Source organism: Strongylocentrotus purpuratus, unplaced genomic scaffold, assembly GCF_000002235.5.
Source record: "Strongylocentrotus purpuratus isolate Spur 01 unplaced genomic scaffold, Spur_5.0 spur5_scaffold_19, whole genome shotgun sequence".
Taxonomy (NCBI): Eukaryota; Metazoa; Echinodermata; class Echinoidea; order Camarodonta; family Strongylocentrotidae; genus Strongylocentrotus; species Strongylocentrotus purpuratus.
The window spans coordinates 24,608,166-24,628,280 of record NW_022145604.1 but is presented as its reverse complement, the minus strand read 5'-3'; the positions used below and the strand labels follow the sequence as shown (position 1 = coordinate 24,628,280).

General features: G+C 38.1%; 1 protein-coding gene across 1 annotated transcript in view; it reads right to left on the bottom strand.

Annotated features, from left to right (window-relative positions):
* Window positions 1-6,182: 6,182 nt before the first annotated feature.
* Window positions 6,183-20,115, bottom strand: part of LOC764826 (E3 ubiquitin-protein ligase HECW2) — a 125,530-nt gene continuing 111,597 nt past the window's right edge. The window contains exons 19-27 of the mRNA XM_030990658.1: window positions 19,338-19,462; window positions 18,593-18,713; window positions 17,750-17,863; window positions 16,521-16,673; window positions 15,706-15,934; window positions 14,995-15,141; window positions 14,176-14,290; window positions 13,060-13,258; window positions 6,183-11,253 (exon numbers count right to left, since the gene is read on the bottom strand). Coding sequence (XP_030846518.1) covers window positions 11,142-11,253; window positions 13,060-13,258; window positions 14,176-14,290; window positions 14,995-15,141; window positions 15,706-15,934; window positions 16,521-16,673; window positions 17,750-17,863; window positions 18,593-18,713; window positions 19,338-19,462 — 1,315 coding nt within the window. The 3' untranslated portion in view covers window positions 6,183-11,141. The remainder of the gene's footprint in view (window positions 11,254-13,059; window positions 13,259-14,175; window positions 14,291-14,994; window positions 15,142-15,705; window positions 15,935-16,520; window positions 16,674-17,749; window positions 17,864-18,592; window positions 18,714-19,337; window positions 19,463-20,115) is intronic.

Below are 20,115 nucleotides of genomic sequence, written 5' to 3'. Positions count from 1 at the left end.
CTCGAGCCGCGGATTCAAAGTTAAACGTAAAAAACAGCCCCCTGCGCTACAAAGGTCATCACTCTTTAGTGAGAAATTTGAAAAGGGCACAATATTTTGGATGTCTTTTAAATACTCAACAGTCAAATTTTAAATTAACGGTTGGGCCGCTTCATTACTCTTATTTTGCCCTTATTTTGCCCTTCATTTGGATTCAGCTCATACCAACTCGCTCGTGTTTGTATTTGAACTCATGTTGGTAGTAATCATGGACAGGGGCGGCAATCCTGGGCCCGATAGGGAGACACGTCCCCCAGGAAATTTAGAAATATAGCTAGAAAGAAATATAGCGGAATTTTCTAGAATGCATAATTTCAACATTTCAAAATCTTGCTTGGCTGCTACGCCCCGGCCCTCGCCCGATAACACAAAACTATGATATGACGCTCCCGGCCGTGATTTATCCATGGTTAGTGTAATAGATCTTTTCTCCCTTTCATTTCTACTAACCTAATTGTGTGCTATCACAATCATGATTGTTTTTTATTTTCCCTTAAAAGCAGGCGCGTAGCCAGGGGCGGTAGGGGCAGGAAGAGGACATAGGACGAAAAAGGAGCAGACAAAGAAAAAAAAAAAAAAAATCTGACAAGTCGAGTACGGTACAACGAATCGTCTTCTTTCTCTAATAATTTAATGTAATGTCAAAGCTTCCGCGCTTCGCTCGGGAGGGGGGCAACTGAAATCAGACAAGAAATGGTAAAACGAATCGTCTTCTTTGTCTAATAATTTAATGAAACGTCAGAAGTTTACGCGCTATGCGCGGGCGGGGAAAAACTGAATTCAGCCAAGGATTTAGAGTCGAGAATGGAACAACGAATCATCTTCTTTCTCTCAGTGGCGGATCCAGGGGGGGGGGGGGGCCGCCCCCCCCCCCCTTGAGAAAAAAATCTTGTAAAATCACGTGATTTTCACCTTTTTTGGGGGTTGGGCCCCCCCCCTGGCGCTCAAGGGGGGGGGGGGAGGGGTGCAAATTGAAATTTTTTGAGGATCAAAAAAAAAAAAAATGTGCTCACTACCCCCCCCCCCCCCCCCCCCCCCCCCCCCCCCCCCACCACTGAGCGAATTTTTGGCCGGCGCGTTTTTCAAATTTTCGGGAGCAAAAAAAAAAAAAATTGGGCCCCCTCCCCTAAGAAATCCTGGATCCGCGCCTGCTTTCTCTAATAATTCAATGAAACGTCAAAGCTTCCGTGCTTCGCGCGGGAGGGGGAAAACTGAATTCAAACAAGGATTATGAGACGAAAATGGAACAACGATTAGTCTTCTTCCTCTAATAATGAAATGAACCGTCAAAGCTTACGCGCTACGCGCGGGCGGGGAAAAACTGAATTCAGACAAGGATTAAGAGTCGAGAATGGTACAAAGAATCGTCTCCTTTCCCCTTATAATTTAATGAAACGACAAAGCTCCCGCGCTTCGCGCGGGAGGGGAGGGGGGAACTCAATTCAGAGAAGGATTAAGAGTCGAAAATGGAACAACGAATCATCTTTCTCTAATAATTTCATTAAACTATGAAAGGCCAAAGTTTCCGTGCTTCGCGCGGGAGGCGGGGGGGGGGGGGGGGGGGGGGGGCTGAATTCAGTCAAGTAATAAGAGTCGAGAATGGTACAACAAATCTTCTTCTTTCTCTAATAATTAATGAAACGTCAAAGCTTCCGCGCTTCGCGCGGGAGGGGGAAAATTGAATTCAAACAAGAATTAAGAGACGAGAATGGTACAACGATTCGTTTTCTTCCTTTAATAATTTAATAAACCGTCAAAGCTTACACGCTACGCGCGGGCGGGGGAAAACTGAATTCAGACAAGGATAAAGAGTCGAGAATAGTACAAAGAATCGTCTCCTTTCCCTTATAATTTAATGAAACGCCAAAGCTTCCGCGCTTCGAGTAATTAGAGTCGAGAATGGTACAACAAATCTTCTTCTTTCTCTAATAATTAATGAAAGGCCAAAGCTTTGAAAAGCCAAAGCTTCCGCGCTTCGCGCGGGCGGGAGGAAACTGAATTTAGACAAGGATTAAGAGTCGAGAATGGTACAACAAATCGTCTTCCTTCTCTAGTAACAATTAATGAAGGGTCAAAGCTTCCGCGCTTCGCGCGTAATGGAGGGGGGAGGGGGGCAGCGAGCTGCCCGAATATGAGTTTTTGATATCTTTTCTCGTTTATTTTGGTGATAAATAACACTTTCACAAATTATTGTTGCTCGCTCGCTTCGCTCACTATTTCGAATTGTGAAACCAGAAAATTACTTTCCGGGCAAGAGGCTATAGCCCCCCCCCCCCCGATGAAAATGTCAAAAATTCTACCGGTATCGTGCCTCTAATATGACCTTGTCAGTATTGGTATGTTGAGTTGAAAAAAATGGTCTGCGCAATTTTCAAATTTCCGGCCCCCCCTATTGGAAAATCCTGGATCCGCGCCTGAAGATGTCACATTTGCTTTATTGAATTTATTAACCAACGTTTCATTTAATGGGGTTGGCTCAGGTTAATAATCCACAATGTAGCTTCAGAAAGAGAAGTTGATTGAATATTTTATCGATTCATTCTTAGAAAGTTACGATATTCTTTCTTAAATACAAAAACAAAAACAAACTTCAAGACTGTGCCTACCATCTGACGAGATGAATAATAGGGGGGGGGGGGTGTTCCTCTAGCGAGGACCATGGATCTAAAAAAATATATTTCGTAGCTCCATGGTATTAAAGAACCAAGTGCAAAAGCAGGATGGATACTCACCTTTTTTTTTTTCTTCAATCCGTGTTGTAAACATTATTCTTATACATAACTTCACGGTTATTTCCGACCCGAACGCATCATTAAATGAAATATATACATGACCTACGTTTATGGTTTCCATTTTTCTCCTCTTTTTTCTCAGAGAGGGTAGAAAATGTCGTATGTCTTTCCTGACTGGTGACGGAAACCCAAATAAATACAAACTATTTATAGGCTGCAATATGCCACAAAGATGATAAACATTACAAACTCGTAATCGTATATCTTCCTGAGCGATGTTTTTTAGGAAGGAAATTCATCCTGTCCGCCACTTCCTTTCTTAAAATTAATGTCAAAACTGCCTATCAAAACAATTCCCCTTATTTGTCGTTTTTCTATCAATAAAACTAATCTTTGAATGACGAGCGGAGTTCGTAGCTATAAAAAGAAAATACAAGAAAGGAAAGGAATTAGAGGGTAAAAGAAAATAAGATAAGAAGAGAAAAGAAAGGGAAAGAGTTGAAAAGAAAACGACCAAAAAGAAAAGAAGAACCCGGAAGAGACAGAAAAGAAAAGAAAAGAAAGAAAGGAAATTCGCCTGACGTAGTACTGCGTCAATGAATGGTACGGTCTTTGACGCGGTTAATTCCATGTGAGGCTGACATATGCAAAGTGAATAGCCCAAACATAGCACTGAATCAGCGCATTGGCAATAACTCTATCCAAAAAAAAACGCATCATGTGCAATTAACGGGAATTAAAATGGCAACCTTAATATTACGACAGGAACACTGGGAGTACAATTTTATTATAGTGCATTGAACTGTAATTATGTTAAATTGTACATGTACTTGAAGACTGAGCTAGGCTCAGTGTCATCGACCCTACATAGGAAGTTGGCTTCCTTAAAAGCGGAATTAAATGAGGATAAAAATATGAACGTATAAGATAAGATAAAATATGACAAAATATGATTGTAAAAAGGCGAGATAATTCTTGACACTCCATTTTCGATACGTGGTTTCATACACCGCAGACGAAGAACCCTCCGATTGTCGTGTCCTAAGATTATTCAAAGAATCTCCTTTTACATGTTGATAGAAGAAGAAACTTCTAACCATCATTATAAAGAAAGGAAAAAGGAGACGAAAGAACTAGATGATCAAAATTGGGGTTGGGATGGGGGGGGGGGGGGGGGGCTATGTGCCCATGGATATCAGGACCCCATACCGCTCCCCTTCCTCCCGAAAGCCACCACTGCATGGTCGTTGAGTCAGATGATTGTGACATAACACTTCCAGTTAAAACAGCCAAGTTGTCAGTTACCAAGTATCACTTCTGAAATCAATCTTGCTTTGTACCTCAGTCACACCGCCGAACTCGGACCCTAAACCCACCGATCATGTGGCATCCAATGTATTACCAAGTCACATCGACGAGACCTTCTACATGCCGACCAAACTTAAGTTCCCAATGAGTTTTAAAAAAGATACTGAGATATGATCATAATACTTTTTGTTGGTAAATCCTTTTTTTTCTTTCTACTACCCCCACTATTTCTTCCTTTTTTCTCTCTGTCTCTCTCTCTTTATTATTTGTATTCAATTTTTTTGTAATTTGTACATTTTCTTTGTAAAATATTGGGTGTAATGTTATTGATGTTATTTTTGTAATATATTTTTTTGTATACGGACTTGCTGAAAAACAGCCATATTTGTCTCATATTATATTATAAAATTTTGTTTTTCATACAATAAATTTAACAAAACATAACACTTGAAACGTCTCACGAAACCGTCATATTAAGTACAAGTTCACCGACATCCTATTGAAACGCGTGTTAAACTTAATTCAAGCACTTCAATGGGATGTCGGTGAACTTGTACTTATGACGGTTTCGTGAGACGCTGCTCGATTTGGAGTCGGTTCGGCACGGTTCGGCACGGTTTTGTTCTTTATTCGTTTTCTTGTCGGTGTGGTGTCAATCTCGCTAATTGAGTGAGTTGTGAATTAGATTAGACGCTTTGTGTAGAGTTAGATTACATTTGGGTACGTGTTGACCCAATAACGGGTGCATGGTGTCAATCAACAGGATTAGCCTTCAGTCTTATGTAATTATCTGCATTTCACTAATCACCCCATGGAAAGGTCATTATCTTACATGTCACTTCCCTCACCTGAAGACTTCTCTAATAGACAATGAGGTATCTATTGATGGGACCATGAGTTTGCTGTGTGTGATTCTTGTACACCCATTTTTTTTCCTTCTAAAGTCAGCGAATTATGACCTACTGCACACATGAACACTACGACTATACCATCTCCCTCAGTTCACAGGTCGCAGATGGGAGATAGAAGAAAAGCAAACATAGCGGTATACTGTTATACCTGCATCAAACCATCTGTCAGTTGATTACATGAAGATTAGCTGGTTCATTGAATGTTGACGGTATCACCAGGGAGATAAACTCACCTCTCCCTGGTATCACTACTAGCTCGATCGGTAAAATGTAAAGATAATTATAAAAAAGCGGAAAGGGGATACAATATTACTGGTCTGCCTTAGCAATTGGTGCATTGTTTGGGGAACGCGCAGGAACACATGCCCCGCCCCAAAACAAAAAATGGAGGGAGAGAGAGAAAAAAGGCAAAACATATAGGGAGGGGGGGGGGGGGGGGGGGGCATTGCCCGCCCCTGATATAGACGTACTTGTAAATTTGCATTTATTACATCTAATAAGCCGGGTGCCCCGGCAAGATTGGTTCGTAGGATTGTGACGTCATTAAAACATCGTTATTTTCTGGCGAATCTTTCATATATCCTAGAAGCTATTGAGGTGGTTTTAATTGTATTTTTATGAATCAGCCGATATGTAGTAGACCTAAAACTTGTACGATGGCCATTTGTTAGCTTACCAGTTTCTAGTGATACGTTATTTGACATATTTGTGATTTTCTTTGAACGGGCACTTAGAGGACCTATAATAATATGCTACTCATAATATATTTTGGGGAGTGCCCAAAGGGAGAAGGAACTTAAGAGAAAAACAGAAATTAGTAATATTTTTGTACACAGTAAATGGGAGAGATCATATCATATTGTGACGTCCTACGTCACAATCCACTAACCAAACTACCAATTTGAGATTTGCATAGACTTGGTGATCTCATATTTCAAACATTCATAACTTCCTTACTATTGGTCCGATTAATTTCAAACGTTTGCCCTTTTGTTTCTGTTACTTTTCTTCTTTCATACAAATCTCCTTATTACAATGGTTGGATTGCCCTTTAACCATTTAATAACTCATTCCTTCACCCAATCTTTCATCAACTCATCATAAACCCATTCTTTCAACAATCGCACACATTCAATATAATTGGAGGTGGATGAAAATGCAAAATACTCACTATACACTAAACAATAATAAATTTCTTTTCAGTGAAGTGATTTATTGAGAGTTTCAGTGAAAATATCACGTCAGTATTCTCCCCCAAATTCGAAATATTTATGTTACATTCATATCATACTGTAATAAAAATTCATATAATCGTAAGACTTACAGGTCAATATATATATTGAATGTTCTTATTCTTAATACACACTGTACAAGATCTCAAATATTTCATTCAAAAGAAAAATAATTACAAACAAGATTAACACCATTAAAATTACATAAATGTACATGTTCAGACTCATAATTCACTATAGAGCATGTGCGCACAGCTAATCAAGCTGGGCTTTCATATTCGAATTAGCTCAAATTTGATCACTTTAGTTAGGAAAAGAAAGAAGTAAAGAAAAATCTAAACTACATGTTCTAAAATGCCAGATTTGATATACCGATATCATAAATATTTATAGTATGAATGCAGTCATGAACAAGTGGATGCAATGCAGGTTTAGGGTTCAAACCCCCTCATTTGGCACCAATATGTAGGCACTCAAGCTAGGTCTAAGAATCATTTTACCGTTTAATTATGTTTGGTATTATATACCCTCCACCAGCAACAAAAAACTAAAACTAAAAACAACACAAAAAACTCATGTATTAACATTGAAACAAAATTACACCCCTTGTATTTCTATCTACCGTACATCAAATGTGTTGGCCTATCAATTCATTTTTTAGTTATACTGGTAAAATTTCACATCTCTCCTTCATGCTCGACACATTTGTCTCACAGAAAATATGAATGTGCATCATTTTCCACAAATATATGTTTATGTGTCCCTGCCTCAAAATCATGATAAAAAGTTAGATGTATTTGATGAACACGAGATAAAACAAACGATGAGGACAAAATATCAACTTGTAATCTTTGCAATAATATGCTGGAAATCTGCACATGACTGCACAATCAATTAACACACACTAAACAATCTATTGAGAGATCTGGAAGTAAATAAGATAAATATTTTGCCAGTTTACAAAGTGACAAATTGGAACAGAGTAAAAGTTATGTAATGAGACTATAACACCATATCCTTGTAAGAAATACGCTTTGTTCTGAAATATAGGTAATAAATAGAAACATAAAGAGGATATAATCTAACTAATAACTAATAGCTTTACAAAATTATAATATATTTTAACATAGAATATTTGTAATTGCAGGTATACATGTATAGTAATATAACATTTTGAATTGCATGTTTACATATAATAGATTCACCAACTCTGAATTTTGCACCAACTTGCAGGAGTAAAAGCATTTTGCGCGAGACGCTAGGCGTAGAGCCCACGTGACCTTCACATGACCTTGACATGGTATTGGTTAGAAGAACATAGAGAAATAACTTTCACTTGACATGCAAACATGCACATCATCATGGCAAAGATCTGGATTAATATACTCTGATTTACATTCTGATCGATTTACGATGATTTCCTTTTCGCTTGAAACCCAAAATGTACAAATAAATCATCTGTTGGGAGCCAGGAGAGCGTTATCTCTGTGTTAAAGGGGGTGCAGCATGGCAAATATTGGTTAACGCCATCTACGACTACTTTTGGATAGCTGCATGTAAACAAATGGACTAGATTAACAGTCAGCACGTGCTAGCGTTCGCGAAACAGACCATAGTTCCCATCATGCTTCGGTTTCGTGTATGTTGCACGCACGTGAATACTGCGGTGGCGTGGTTCGTAGTCGTATTAAACCCGATCGGCCCCCGAGTCAGGCCAAGGGAAAGACACATAGTCTCGTCATGCTACACCCCCTATAAAGTTCCCTTCGGGCTCTCAAGAGACAAAAATGCAAAACAAACTTTCAATATAGAACCATAGTCTGGTGGTAGTTTATCGAGTACAAGAAATAATACCTGGAGATAACATATTCAAAGTACTGGCTAAACAAAAAATAAAAACACAATAGTTGTAAATTTCTCAATTATCATCCCATTATTTATGTTTAGGAAGTACTGCTGTTGTTTTTTTATTTTCTGATATAGAGAATTGTTTGCATGCATATGAGCCACATATTGTTATAATATCAATGATTCACTGATTATTCAACATACACTCATTAAGAGCTCTGCATTCATAATGATATTCATAATAATAATAATAATAATAATAAGGATAATAATATATATTAAATGTAAACAGCTGAATACTTTGTCTTTGTTTAAATATCACATAACACACCATTGATCAGATATACATATTTGAGATGTTCTCCGGTGTTATCATTATAAATTCATGAAAATAATACAAGCTAATATATTTCCCTTTCATCATTGCCAATTTCCACCTCTCTATTTTTATACATTACAATTAATCAATTTCATAAATATACATTATATCAATTAATAGTAAGAATGATCGACTATTTTATACATGCTTCTCATCCAAATTTTGTATATACATCTCTACATTTTCTATTTGGCAGTCCAGTTTCTCGGTAACTGCGTTTTCATGGAAGATAATTGAAATGGTAAGAGATTTGATCAAAGAACATATCATGGATTGATTCGTCTGGCTTGCCCTTCAAGGAGAGTACATTGTGTGCTGCACACAAACCCCACTAGAGTTTCTGTAAGACCTTGCTCAAAAACATTTTAATCTTTCCTTTCACTCTTGTCGCAAGTTGATTTCCAACACTAACGCACATCGATATATGGTGTTACAATCACATTGAAGCTGTTTTATTACAAGGGACAAATTGCATACATGTATCTATGTTCACAAGTGTGCATTTGCACTCTCGTGTATCACTAGATTAATCTGCCTATAACAGTCATCTACAAATTTTCACTGCAGATTGATTGGGGGAACCAGTACTGTCTGCTCCGCAATTTAAAAAAAAATCCACTATCCCGACCATTACGAATGGACAACATACAGCTTCATGTAACAGCATCAAGTACAATACAGAAACCTGGGCCCCGTTTTATAATAAAGAGTTGCTGGTAAGCCCTCTAATCAATTGCAAGTTTGCAGTCCTGTTTCTCTAATACTGCGATTGATGTCAGTCGCAAACAATTTGTTGTTTCATTTGATAAAACTGAGCACAGAAACAGGACAAATATTTTAAGAAAACACAAGACATAATTGGTGGGATATGCAAAGCAAAAATTCATACAATAAGTTTCAAAAATAATATAAAACATAATTTACTCTGGTGAAAGACAAAAGTTTCTCACCATATGGACACAACTTCCATTTTCAAACAGAGGAACCAACATGAAAATGCTAGCCTTACATCACACTGAAATCAAAAATTGTTTAATACTGTTTGATAACTGATTCCCAGAATCAACGTTCAGTATTTCCATAAATGGAAGCAGCCATGGCCTTAACAAATAACAGAGACGTGTAACATGCATTCAAAGGGCCATGCGAGACAGATGTGTAACGGTAATATATTTTTTTTGTTTTAATAAATCTTAGGAATCATATATCTATTACTCATTGCAGTCTTACCATCTTCCCTAGCATGGACACTGATATTAATACCCAATGACTGAAGACAATTCTAGTGTGGACATGAACAAATACTTGATCTGGTTACAGCTATGCAATATACATTCAATCAATCTCTGAGTGAGAGAATGCAAAGAATTTGGGTGAACGCATCCATCGATATGTATATTACTTTCATCAAAAACAAGGGCAATGATGATGGAAAACACCATTTCGCAAGATATTAGTTTACTCAGTCCCAATACATTGGTTGCTTGGAGTATGATATCGCATGGTATAGAAAGAACTGGTTCAATTTTGAGTGACGCATGCTTTGCGATGATATAGCCTATGGTCGATGAAAGACGATGTTTCCAGACAATGTTACCAAGTTAGATTTGAGAAACCTTCCAGACATACAGTTGCTCAGAGAGATGTTGCAGAGCAGATTTCATCGTAGGGGAGAGCCGTATTGTGAAGTCATCGCTGAAAGAGTATAGGTCATTAGGACTTGATGACCTGTACTTTTAATTTGGTCTTTCAAAAAAACTTCCAGGCAAGAATTCTCTGCAACGGGATTCCAGGAAGGGAGATGATGTATTACAAAGAATGCCTGATGTAATTGATGTGATGCTCCCCTATCACTCCAAGTTTGTAGTAATGAGTTTGAATGGAATAGAGGCTCTAGAGAAAGAATTGATATTCGACACTGGACCGCATTGTAGAATATAGCTGTATTGTGCATTCAATGCTCAAGAATTATATAGTCTTCCAGAATTGGGTGCTCTTGGGCTGAATCCACTAGTGCACAGCATTTCAATCCTCTAACATAGCATACACAGTAGGATAGATGTGATGAAGAGATTGATTTCAAAAGAGAGAGTGTAACTGAGGAGATATACTCTCTCTCTCTCTCTCTTTCCCTGTCATAGTCAAACAAAGAACGAGTCGCTGACGAAGACATCAGGCTTGACATAACATAATAATTCTCCTGCACGCGTGCCCTGTCCACACCGATGCTATCCAAAAAACCTTTTAACCCGATGACTCCTGAATTCTCTCAGTCCCATAGGCTTAATACAGGGACTATCCGGATCTCACATGCAGGGGGTTAAATATTCTCCACTCGCTTTGATTCCAAATGACAAACAATCTTCCTCTCCGTCTCTTTGCAGACATGCTCTATCCACATTAATATTATCCATATTATCCATGAGCTTGATGCCGGAATGCTCCCCAAGGAGTGGAAAATGTGCATACATTGTGTGCGGGTAAGCCTGAATCAGATGACCAGGGTAATAATATATCTATAAAGCCGTAGACACATTGTTGTATCGATGTATTGGGCGCTATATAAAAGCAGAATCATTAGTTCCGTCAATTCAAAATGACCCGCAATCTTGATCTTGATCTGTCTGCAAACTTGGTCTTTCCATACTATCCGACACTTGTCTTGAAAGTCCTCCTCCTCACTCTCTCTCCCTCAGTCGATTCCAAACGTGCTTGTCTCCTCCACGGCGATGACCAGCTTCTCCATCAGCATGGCATAGGTTGTGTACGCAGGGAGGTCCAGCCTGTTGAAGCAGGTGTGAGCCCTGAAATCAACAAAAATGAATGAAAGAGGGTTATCAACCATTCCAGCGCAACAGAGTTTTGAACAGTTGTTATAAAATGACTTTTACGAGTCACTATGAATTACAAAAATCTTGTTTCATTGTTACATTGGGCATAACATATATTCCACAGGAATAAACTTGACACAGAGGCTACATTTGTACCTCCTTCTGTTTCTCAAAGACAGACATAACAGTTCTTGTTCCAAAAATGTGTGTTTAACTTTCAAATTCTTGGGCAAGTTTTGCCATCCACATCATAGAAGGAATTAAAATAGTAAACTAAAATGTACAATTATCAGAGGTTTAATGATTAGTGAATTGAATTCAACTCCTTATCATAAAGCTCTATTATTATCATAATGAAACTCCAGGCATAAGATCAGTAGCTAAGCCAGCGTAGCATGGGTCCAGCCTTTGGGGGGTCACTGGTATCATTAAGGAGGAGGAGGGGGGGGGGGGGGGGGGGGGTTCCTTGAACCTTGAAGCATATGATTAATCCCTTTCACAGCTCATTCTAGAAACTATACCGTACTGGGATGGGGTGCTAGTGCAGTCAATGGCAGACAGTGAAGTAAAGAGTATAATATACAGGAACAAGTGAGGGTTTTGTTTCGTACACGCCAATCCACTGACCAAGTTGCCAATTTGAGCTTCACACTAAGTTTATAGTGATCTCATATTTCAAACATTTATACATCTCATATAATCTCTCAGATTTATTTCAAAATTTCACCTTCTGTTTATCTTACTTTTCTGCTTTCATCCAAATGAACTTATTACAAGGATTGGATTGCTTTTTAATGGTCCCCCATACAATGACTGATAAGCTGTGTGTTTGCAAAGCAGTAGATCCCCTTTAATTCTCTTTTACTTTAAGTTCTGTTCTCTCATCTTCACAGAACCTTTGATTGACTTATAAGTACAGTAGTTAGATTGTACCTCACAGAGCTTACAATGCCAATGCTTAGTGAGTCAGTCTAAATCCTTAATCCTAATCTCCTAACTAATCCCTGCCTTAATCCAGCTTTTCATTGTGATGAGGCACTCCTAGTACCCATTCCCTTTCACGTTGCACTTTTGATCCATACAAAGGGTTTACAATACTTTACAATAAGGTCACTTGAGGGGTCAATTTAATCTGTTTAGGACACTGAGTTAATGGGGCGTGCTGTTTACAAGAAGTGTGATTCAACGTTAAATTCTAATTGTAATAATCTAGGAGTGCTGTCAACCATAGACCATTTCACAAGTGTACTAAAGATGCAGTGTAGTTGGCTCACATGGGGAATTTGACACCATTTGGGTGTTCAACCTAAAAAACAGGTGTTGTCAATCACCAGGATAAAAAAACCCAACGGAGCTAATATAATCCTACACCAATCATCCGACATAGAAACATCATTATCTTAGGTTTCCCTCACCTGAGGACTCTCCTAGAGACTAGGGGGTATTTCTTGATGGGACTCCGAGTTTGCTGTGTGCGTAACTTGTATGCCCATTAATGGTATTTCCACCAAGTCTGGTGTCAGCAAATTATGACATACTGCACATGGAAAGTGACTACCATCTCCTTTAAAATATATGAACTGCTCTACCCCGAGACCCTATACATGAACTATAACATTCACAAGGTATTGTGCAAATTGACAACCGGAAGATTAGAACTCTATAGAAATATCTGTGAAGAGACTTTTAGATTTCTCTAAAACTTGTCATATCACGCTCGTTATTTTGTCATGGCTACTATTGTAAGGAAAAGAGAAGGTCCTTTTGGCAATCACGCACCTTGGTAAAAATGAGTTCTTTCCCCACTTCTCAATGCAGAACTTCCTTGGACCGTTGCTGCCCCTGAGAGCGGCGAATCCCTCGTATGGAATGCTGGATGTTCCTGTGACGAACTGGAGCAGACGAAGCCTCCTCTCATTATCGAATCTCTCCACAGCCATCCAGAACCAGTTGATCACGTGATGCTTGTCATGGAAACCTTGGCAAAGAAAAATTTGAGTACCGGTAATTATATTTTCAGTTAATTGAATTAAATACACATGCATCACCGAGTAGAATGACAACAAACCATAGTGACATTAACACATTAAAGAATATAAATCATCAGCAAAAAATAATGCATTGCATTAAAAAAAAATCATAGCTGTACTTGGAAAATGAAAATACATGTCTCTAAAGCAAAAGAAAGTAAAAGGAGCATATCGTCTGTTTGGAGCGGGCCACAAAAGTGTTAACTCTGTGTTAGAATAGTGAGATAATGCCCAGCAGGCTCTGAACAGACTTTATCACAGAAAGTTGTACAAAATTGGCGAAAAAGGATTTTGACCACACTTTTAATCTTTCATCTCCTTCAAACAAAGTAATTTTTAGGTAGACTACGGTATCATATCACTGCTGGGGGGAATATATCATGACCATACATTTCTTGCACTCTGCAGTCTGTCCCACAATATTCCAAGCTGCATCAATGACAATGTAATTTCTATAATGTTCTCTCTTTTAAAATTACAATTTTATTAATAATTAAATTCAATTCTGTATTCGTCCAAGTTAAAATGAATGTAAATGTTAAATGGGATTTTTTACAAGCAATAAAAATACATATATGAACAACTAAAACAGTAATAATCGGAATACATTAGTGATAAATATACAAATACATTGACATCTTAAAATTAAAGTTGTGAGGATGGGACACTCTGATCAGCATGAATGTCATTTTTCATAGGGGTCCTCTCTGAGTTCTGTATGTGATTATAACAATATACCGGTAGGCCAACCACAAAGCATAAGTGTCCAATTACTATTCTGCCTGGGGAAATGAGGTGGGGTGGGATGGGGTGTGGTGGGGTGGGAAGGGGTGGGGTGTCGCTTAATGACAACATTTCTGCTTACCTCCTCTATACTCTGTATTCCTCCTCCAATCAGCAACATCGATTTCAGCCGTACCAGCGATCACCAACTCCAATTCCCTCGCGTCAAACACGGACACCAGTCTGGAATCAACCACCTACAAGGAATAATGGAAAACAGATCGATATTAGGGAGGTGTCGTGGTCTAGTGGATGCGTCAATGGACAGTGGGTCATATTGTTTGGGGTTCGAGTCTCACCATGGCACCAATGTCCTCTGGCAGGACATTAAACTACATTTGCACACACTCAACCCAGGTGAGGTTGATGGACACCTGGTAGGATTTAATTCCTAGAAAGGCTAGAGCGCCATAATGGCAGCCATTCTAAAGCTGGGGTAATAATTGCGGAACACCAGGAGTGTCAAGTCTGACAGACAGGAGTGCTATACAAGAACCCACTATTATTATCATCATAATTCTCTTAATGGTTAGTCTTCCATGAAAAGTAAATCCTAATTTTCTGAAAATTCATTGTTGAAGCAGCAGTCTACAAGAAATACTAAACTGTTGACTATTACATGTACATTTAAACTACGACTTATTTAAATGCTGTATGTAATATTTAATAAATTAAACTATCCAGATGAGGTCATCTTTCTGCTGAATTTTGCTCTCTTTTTGTGAAATACATGTACATGTACTTTCCTTTTCAGTTTTCAGTATGACTTTGTTGGACAAGGCTAACATGTAACGTATGTTAGGACGTAGTCCTAGCCATCAGTTTCTTTTAAGGCTACAGGAAATAAAATGAAATAAAAATGAAATGAAATAAAAATGAAATAAATAAATCATGGACTAACCTCATAGAAACCTCTGACAAGGCTCTCCGTCTGTTCGGCCACACCCCTCTCAATGCGCCACCTCACCATCTTCTCAATATACTCCTTCTTGTTCTTCTCCGTCACGGCTATGTTCTTCCCGTTCGGCTTTAGCTCCCTCTCTGTCAGCTGTAAGACAGTATCAAAAATGGTACACAGAATGTCAATCAAATCATTTCAAATCTGAAGCACATTAGACAGTACATGTATGTATGTGGGCAGTCAAAAATTGTCAATAACTTTATGATGATATGCCTTTCACTTAAATGAGGAAAATAAACATTGCAATTCCCAAAGTAAACACACCCAAATCAATTAATGTGTATAAATTAAAATTAAAATTATTAAAATATTGAAATCCTGTACTCTTTAATATTGACAGTAACTTTTAGGCCAAGGCAAAGTCAAAACATAATATTATATTATTTTTCTGATACAATGTCTGGAGGCTAGTAACACAAATTGCAAAGACTTTCAACACATTAACTTGAAGTTAATTTCAACAACCTCAACCATCACCCATTGTAATATAGGACCATTATAATAATTTCTGAAAGCAATAAATAAATACAGCATTGAAATTGCCCTTGAATCAATTTCTTGGAAATCTTTTTGATTGTGCTTGCTGAGCTTGGCTCCCAATTCCACATCAAGTTTCCGGAAGCATACGATGACCATCGAGTGACCACTCACCTGTCCAAAGACCTCTTCGTCCGCTGTGAAGGTCAGATCCAGCTGGTCAGTGATGTCGTTATCCTTGACCCAGAGCAGACTCCGATAGAACTCGCCGTCCAGGGACTCCAGGTCGGTCAGGTTACAGAGCTGCCTCAGCAGGGCCTTGTAGAACGGCCGGGTGAAGAAGGCATCCAGGAGAAAGTGGTGAATGATGGCCAAACCGATGACCCTACCACAGAATCGGAACCTGCAGGAAAGAAAGGTCATGAAATGTGTTAATTCAATTTGATCCAATTTAATTTCAGTTTTTATTGTAAAAAAACAACATGGCAAAAGTCCGGAGACTAATATTGTCATATTTACAGTAAAATACAAGGAAACATGAAATAAGGTAATAAATTGTACATTTACATATAGTAGTTAAATAACAACTAAAAAGAAGAACTTGGCTTCATGCATTATTAAAAAAAGATATTGTTAATCAGTAATTATTACCGGTATATTGAATGTTTGAATAGCTGCACAACGTTTTTATCAGTTTTTATCAGTAAAGTAAGCTGCACAATATCCCAAGTCAGAAACAAAATAGTTTATTAATTGCAGAGAAATGATCCTTGACAAGTAATGACAACGGTAGACGGAATGAATTATTTCTTGTTTTATTGCATCTAGCAAAGTTATATGTACATTCAATTCCTTTGTATAGCATCTCATGACAAAGGTATAATCTTCATAAATATGACTGGCTGATTTTCAAATTTCCAGCAAGAACTCAGAGAGTGCAAAACAAACACAGACTAACCAAACAAAAAAATAAAATCAATATTTCTCACCATTCTAGATAGTTATCGACAAAGGCCGACATTGGACTGATCTGAACAGTGTAGGTATCGATGGCTGAATACTCAAACAGACCGTAGTACGGGTTGAAGAGCTCCCTTGATAGGAGGAAAAAGAACTCTCTTGATGGGCCACCATAGTCCAAACTGAGGAGAAAAGAATAAAAACAAAGATGCTTTTGATTATTATTAGATTAAAGGCATCGTTTAACAATGTTAGATCTGAGATGCATGGCCCTACGTGTTATCAGTGTCTGTGATATGGCATAATATTGAAGCCCTAAAAAAATTGCGCTTCAAAATGATCAAGAAGTGCCTCAACAAAAAAAAATCTTTGCGTGACCGGTTTTACCAAACTCATTTCCCCCAATAGACTGTAGTGTTATAAAAACTGTTAGGAAAACAAGAAATTAAATTAAATTTCCAATCATAAATATTTTGATAATCAGACAGGCGATGGGCTTGTAGAAGTCATGGGATTCCTGACTGACCTAAAGGTATATAATTATGATTGTAGCATGAGCTAAATCCAGGATTTTGTTTCAGAATCTGAGGCAATGTTACCGAGTCACTTTAAGGTACAGAGAGAAGAAAAATAAATAATCTCTATCAAACCCCCAAAATAGACGAACAGGAAAGTGTCCATTACAGTATTACAGTATAAGAACATTTATGAAAATGTAGACGGTTGGCTTTTTTCCAGAAAGGTTCTGAAACATGATTTATTTCCTCTTGAGGGTTAATAACATTAGCCACACTAAGAGAGAAATATCTACCAGGAAGCAAATACCAATGTTTTAGCTCATGGGCAATGAATGCTAAATCTAAACCATTATCTGATAGGATATATACATGTAGTATTTGAAATTTAGTTATAGGTATCATACGTAATTGTTCATTGTTTCAACAAAATATCTACATTTAATAACCTGAACAATCGTTGTGCTGTACAAGGATTAACAGAATAGTTTGTGTGTGTGGGGGGGGGGGGGGTGGAGGTGCTTCACCTAATTAAGATATTTGAAAAGCTAAAAAAGCTAGGGTTAGGGGTGGGGTTGGGGGTGGGGAGGGAGAGTGTCCAAGCTTGATGACTTAAACAAAACACCACAACAATAATGACTATGTAAATACCGTTCCTCACAACAAAGCAAATGAGATGAGGGGTGGGGGAGAAGGAGGGTGTCCTAGGTTGGTGACTTTTCAAAAAGAAGATGGTGACTTACCCTTCCTCACCGGCGAAGCAGATGAAGAGCTTACACTTCTGAATGTCCTTCTTGTTGATAGCCATGATCTTACCAAAGGCATCTTCAAGAAGATGATCTCTCCTGATAGTCAGTCTGCAGAAGAGAATAGATAATACAAGGAATAAGGTTACAGGTGCTGGAACATCAGGGGAGTCTTTCGCAAAGATTCTAAGTCGAACATAACTTTAAGTTGGACTTAAATATTATGGAGAGCCATTTGTAGCCTTATAATGAAATATATTTAAAAGCAAAAATTCAAGTATTTTAGACTTTTCATAAATTCCACATCAAGAACATGAAATCTCCCACGATAATATAAAATATGAATGATTTGAATCGACATTAATGCCATTTAAAATAACTTTTACAAAGTATTTTCAAGGGTGCTTTCCGTAATTGTTAAGTCCAACTTAGAGATAGGTTCAACTTAGGATCTTTGTGAAACACCCCCCCTGGAGGAGAATCTAGGTATTGTTTCTTAAAAACTTGTTAACCAATAACAAGTTACAATAACTGTCATAAGCTACTGAAATTGTGGCATTTGATTGGCTGAGAGCAAATTTGTCATAGAAATTTAGCATTTGTTATTGATAACAAGTTGCATGAAACAGGGCCCTTTTCTTTTTCTAGTGGATAAGAATCCAAATAAGTAATGTTTGACCTTGGACTAAAACTAAAGATTTTCTTCTTCTGGAAAAAGGAACAGGTATGTGAAGTATGAAAACAGTGCATTGGAGTGTGATCAATTTAAGACAATTGAAACCTGGCATTGAAACAAATTCTGTTAAGACAAAGGCGTAATAATATGGTTATGGGACTTACTTTAATTTGGTTGGACCTTGGCCAAAGCCCTTAGCCTCCAGCTTTCGGTAGAAGTTCCTCAGCTTGGCATCAAAGTCTCGCTTGTATGGGGCCGGTGCTCTGGCGTTGGCACGACCAACAACTGAAAAAAGATTGGATAGACGATGGATGGTTACAAGTAAAACTCAAGTATGCGAATGCACGCCCAATGTTAAATTGCACATCAACTTGAAAGAACATATATAAAGTTAAAGATAACAAATATGGTAGTAAAGTTGAAAAAGGATATCTCGTACATATAATATATGGCTATTCAGTGAAAACATTTGATGTATTTTGAATATGATTATTATTATCATTACCATCATCGCTACCGCCATCATCATCATCACCATGATCATCATCTGATCATCATCATCACCACCACCATCTTGTCATTCCCATCATTATCATCATAATCACTGACAACATCATCAACATCATCATCATCATCCCCATCATCATCACCATCATTAACACCACAGCCATCATCTTCATCATCCCCAGCATCACAATTATCCTCCTCCTCCTCCACACCATCGTTTTCAATTTCATTCCCATTATCATCATCATTATATTATCATCCCCATCTTCACCACCACCATCATCATAATCACTGACAATACCATCATCATCATTATCCTCCTCCTCCTCCTCCTCTTCATCGTCATCATCATTTGCATTATCATCCCTATCATCACCCCCATCATCATAGGGGTTATCTTACCTGGTGATGAATGTGGTGAGTGTTGAGGTGAATTCTGTGGTGATATTGCTTGTGCTAATGTAGATCTCAAGGCATTTGCTTGTTGAGGGGTGGGCATATAGCTCATGATGCTCTCTTCAAATAAACTGGAAATAAAATTGGAAAATGAAAATGCATCATTATTCAAAAAAATATATATATATATATAGATATAGGAGTTGGAAGGTTACACTTTATTGGTACGAGTTATACAGACTGTTTCGCCAGAAGGCTCATCAGTAACTAAATACATAATACAATCATGGCGAAGTTAAAAACACTCATGTGCAGTCAGGCAAGAATACAAAAGAGACACAAATAATACCCAAGTAAGGGCGAACGCAATAATACAATAGTGGAATTAAGGGGTTTAAGGGTAAGGGGAATCCGAAACGAAAAGAACATCCTTGTACCAGCTGACAAGACGAGTAACTACTACAATGTCACCCCGCAGCAGTATGAAAAGCTGATGAAAGACAGCGTCACAGCTGCATACAAGAGATCAGATCAGCGATCAGAAAACACCACCAACATAGAAGCAAGAAAGATCGCCGACAACCTTGATCTCTCAGATAGGATGCAAGTACTAGCTCCTAAGCCCGCATATGTAACGTTAAAAGACCACAAGCAAAACTTCCGAAGCCACCCGACATGTAGACTCATCAATCCAAGTAAAAGTGAAATCGGCATCATCTCTAAGAAAATACTAGAAAGAATCAACACCGAGGTGATAGCAGCTACGAATGTCAACCAATGGAAA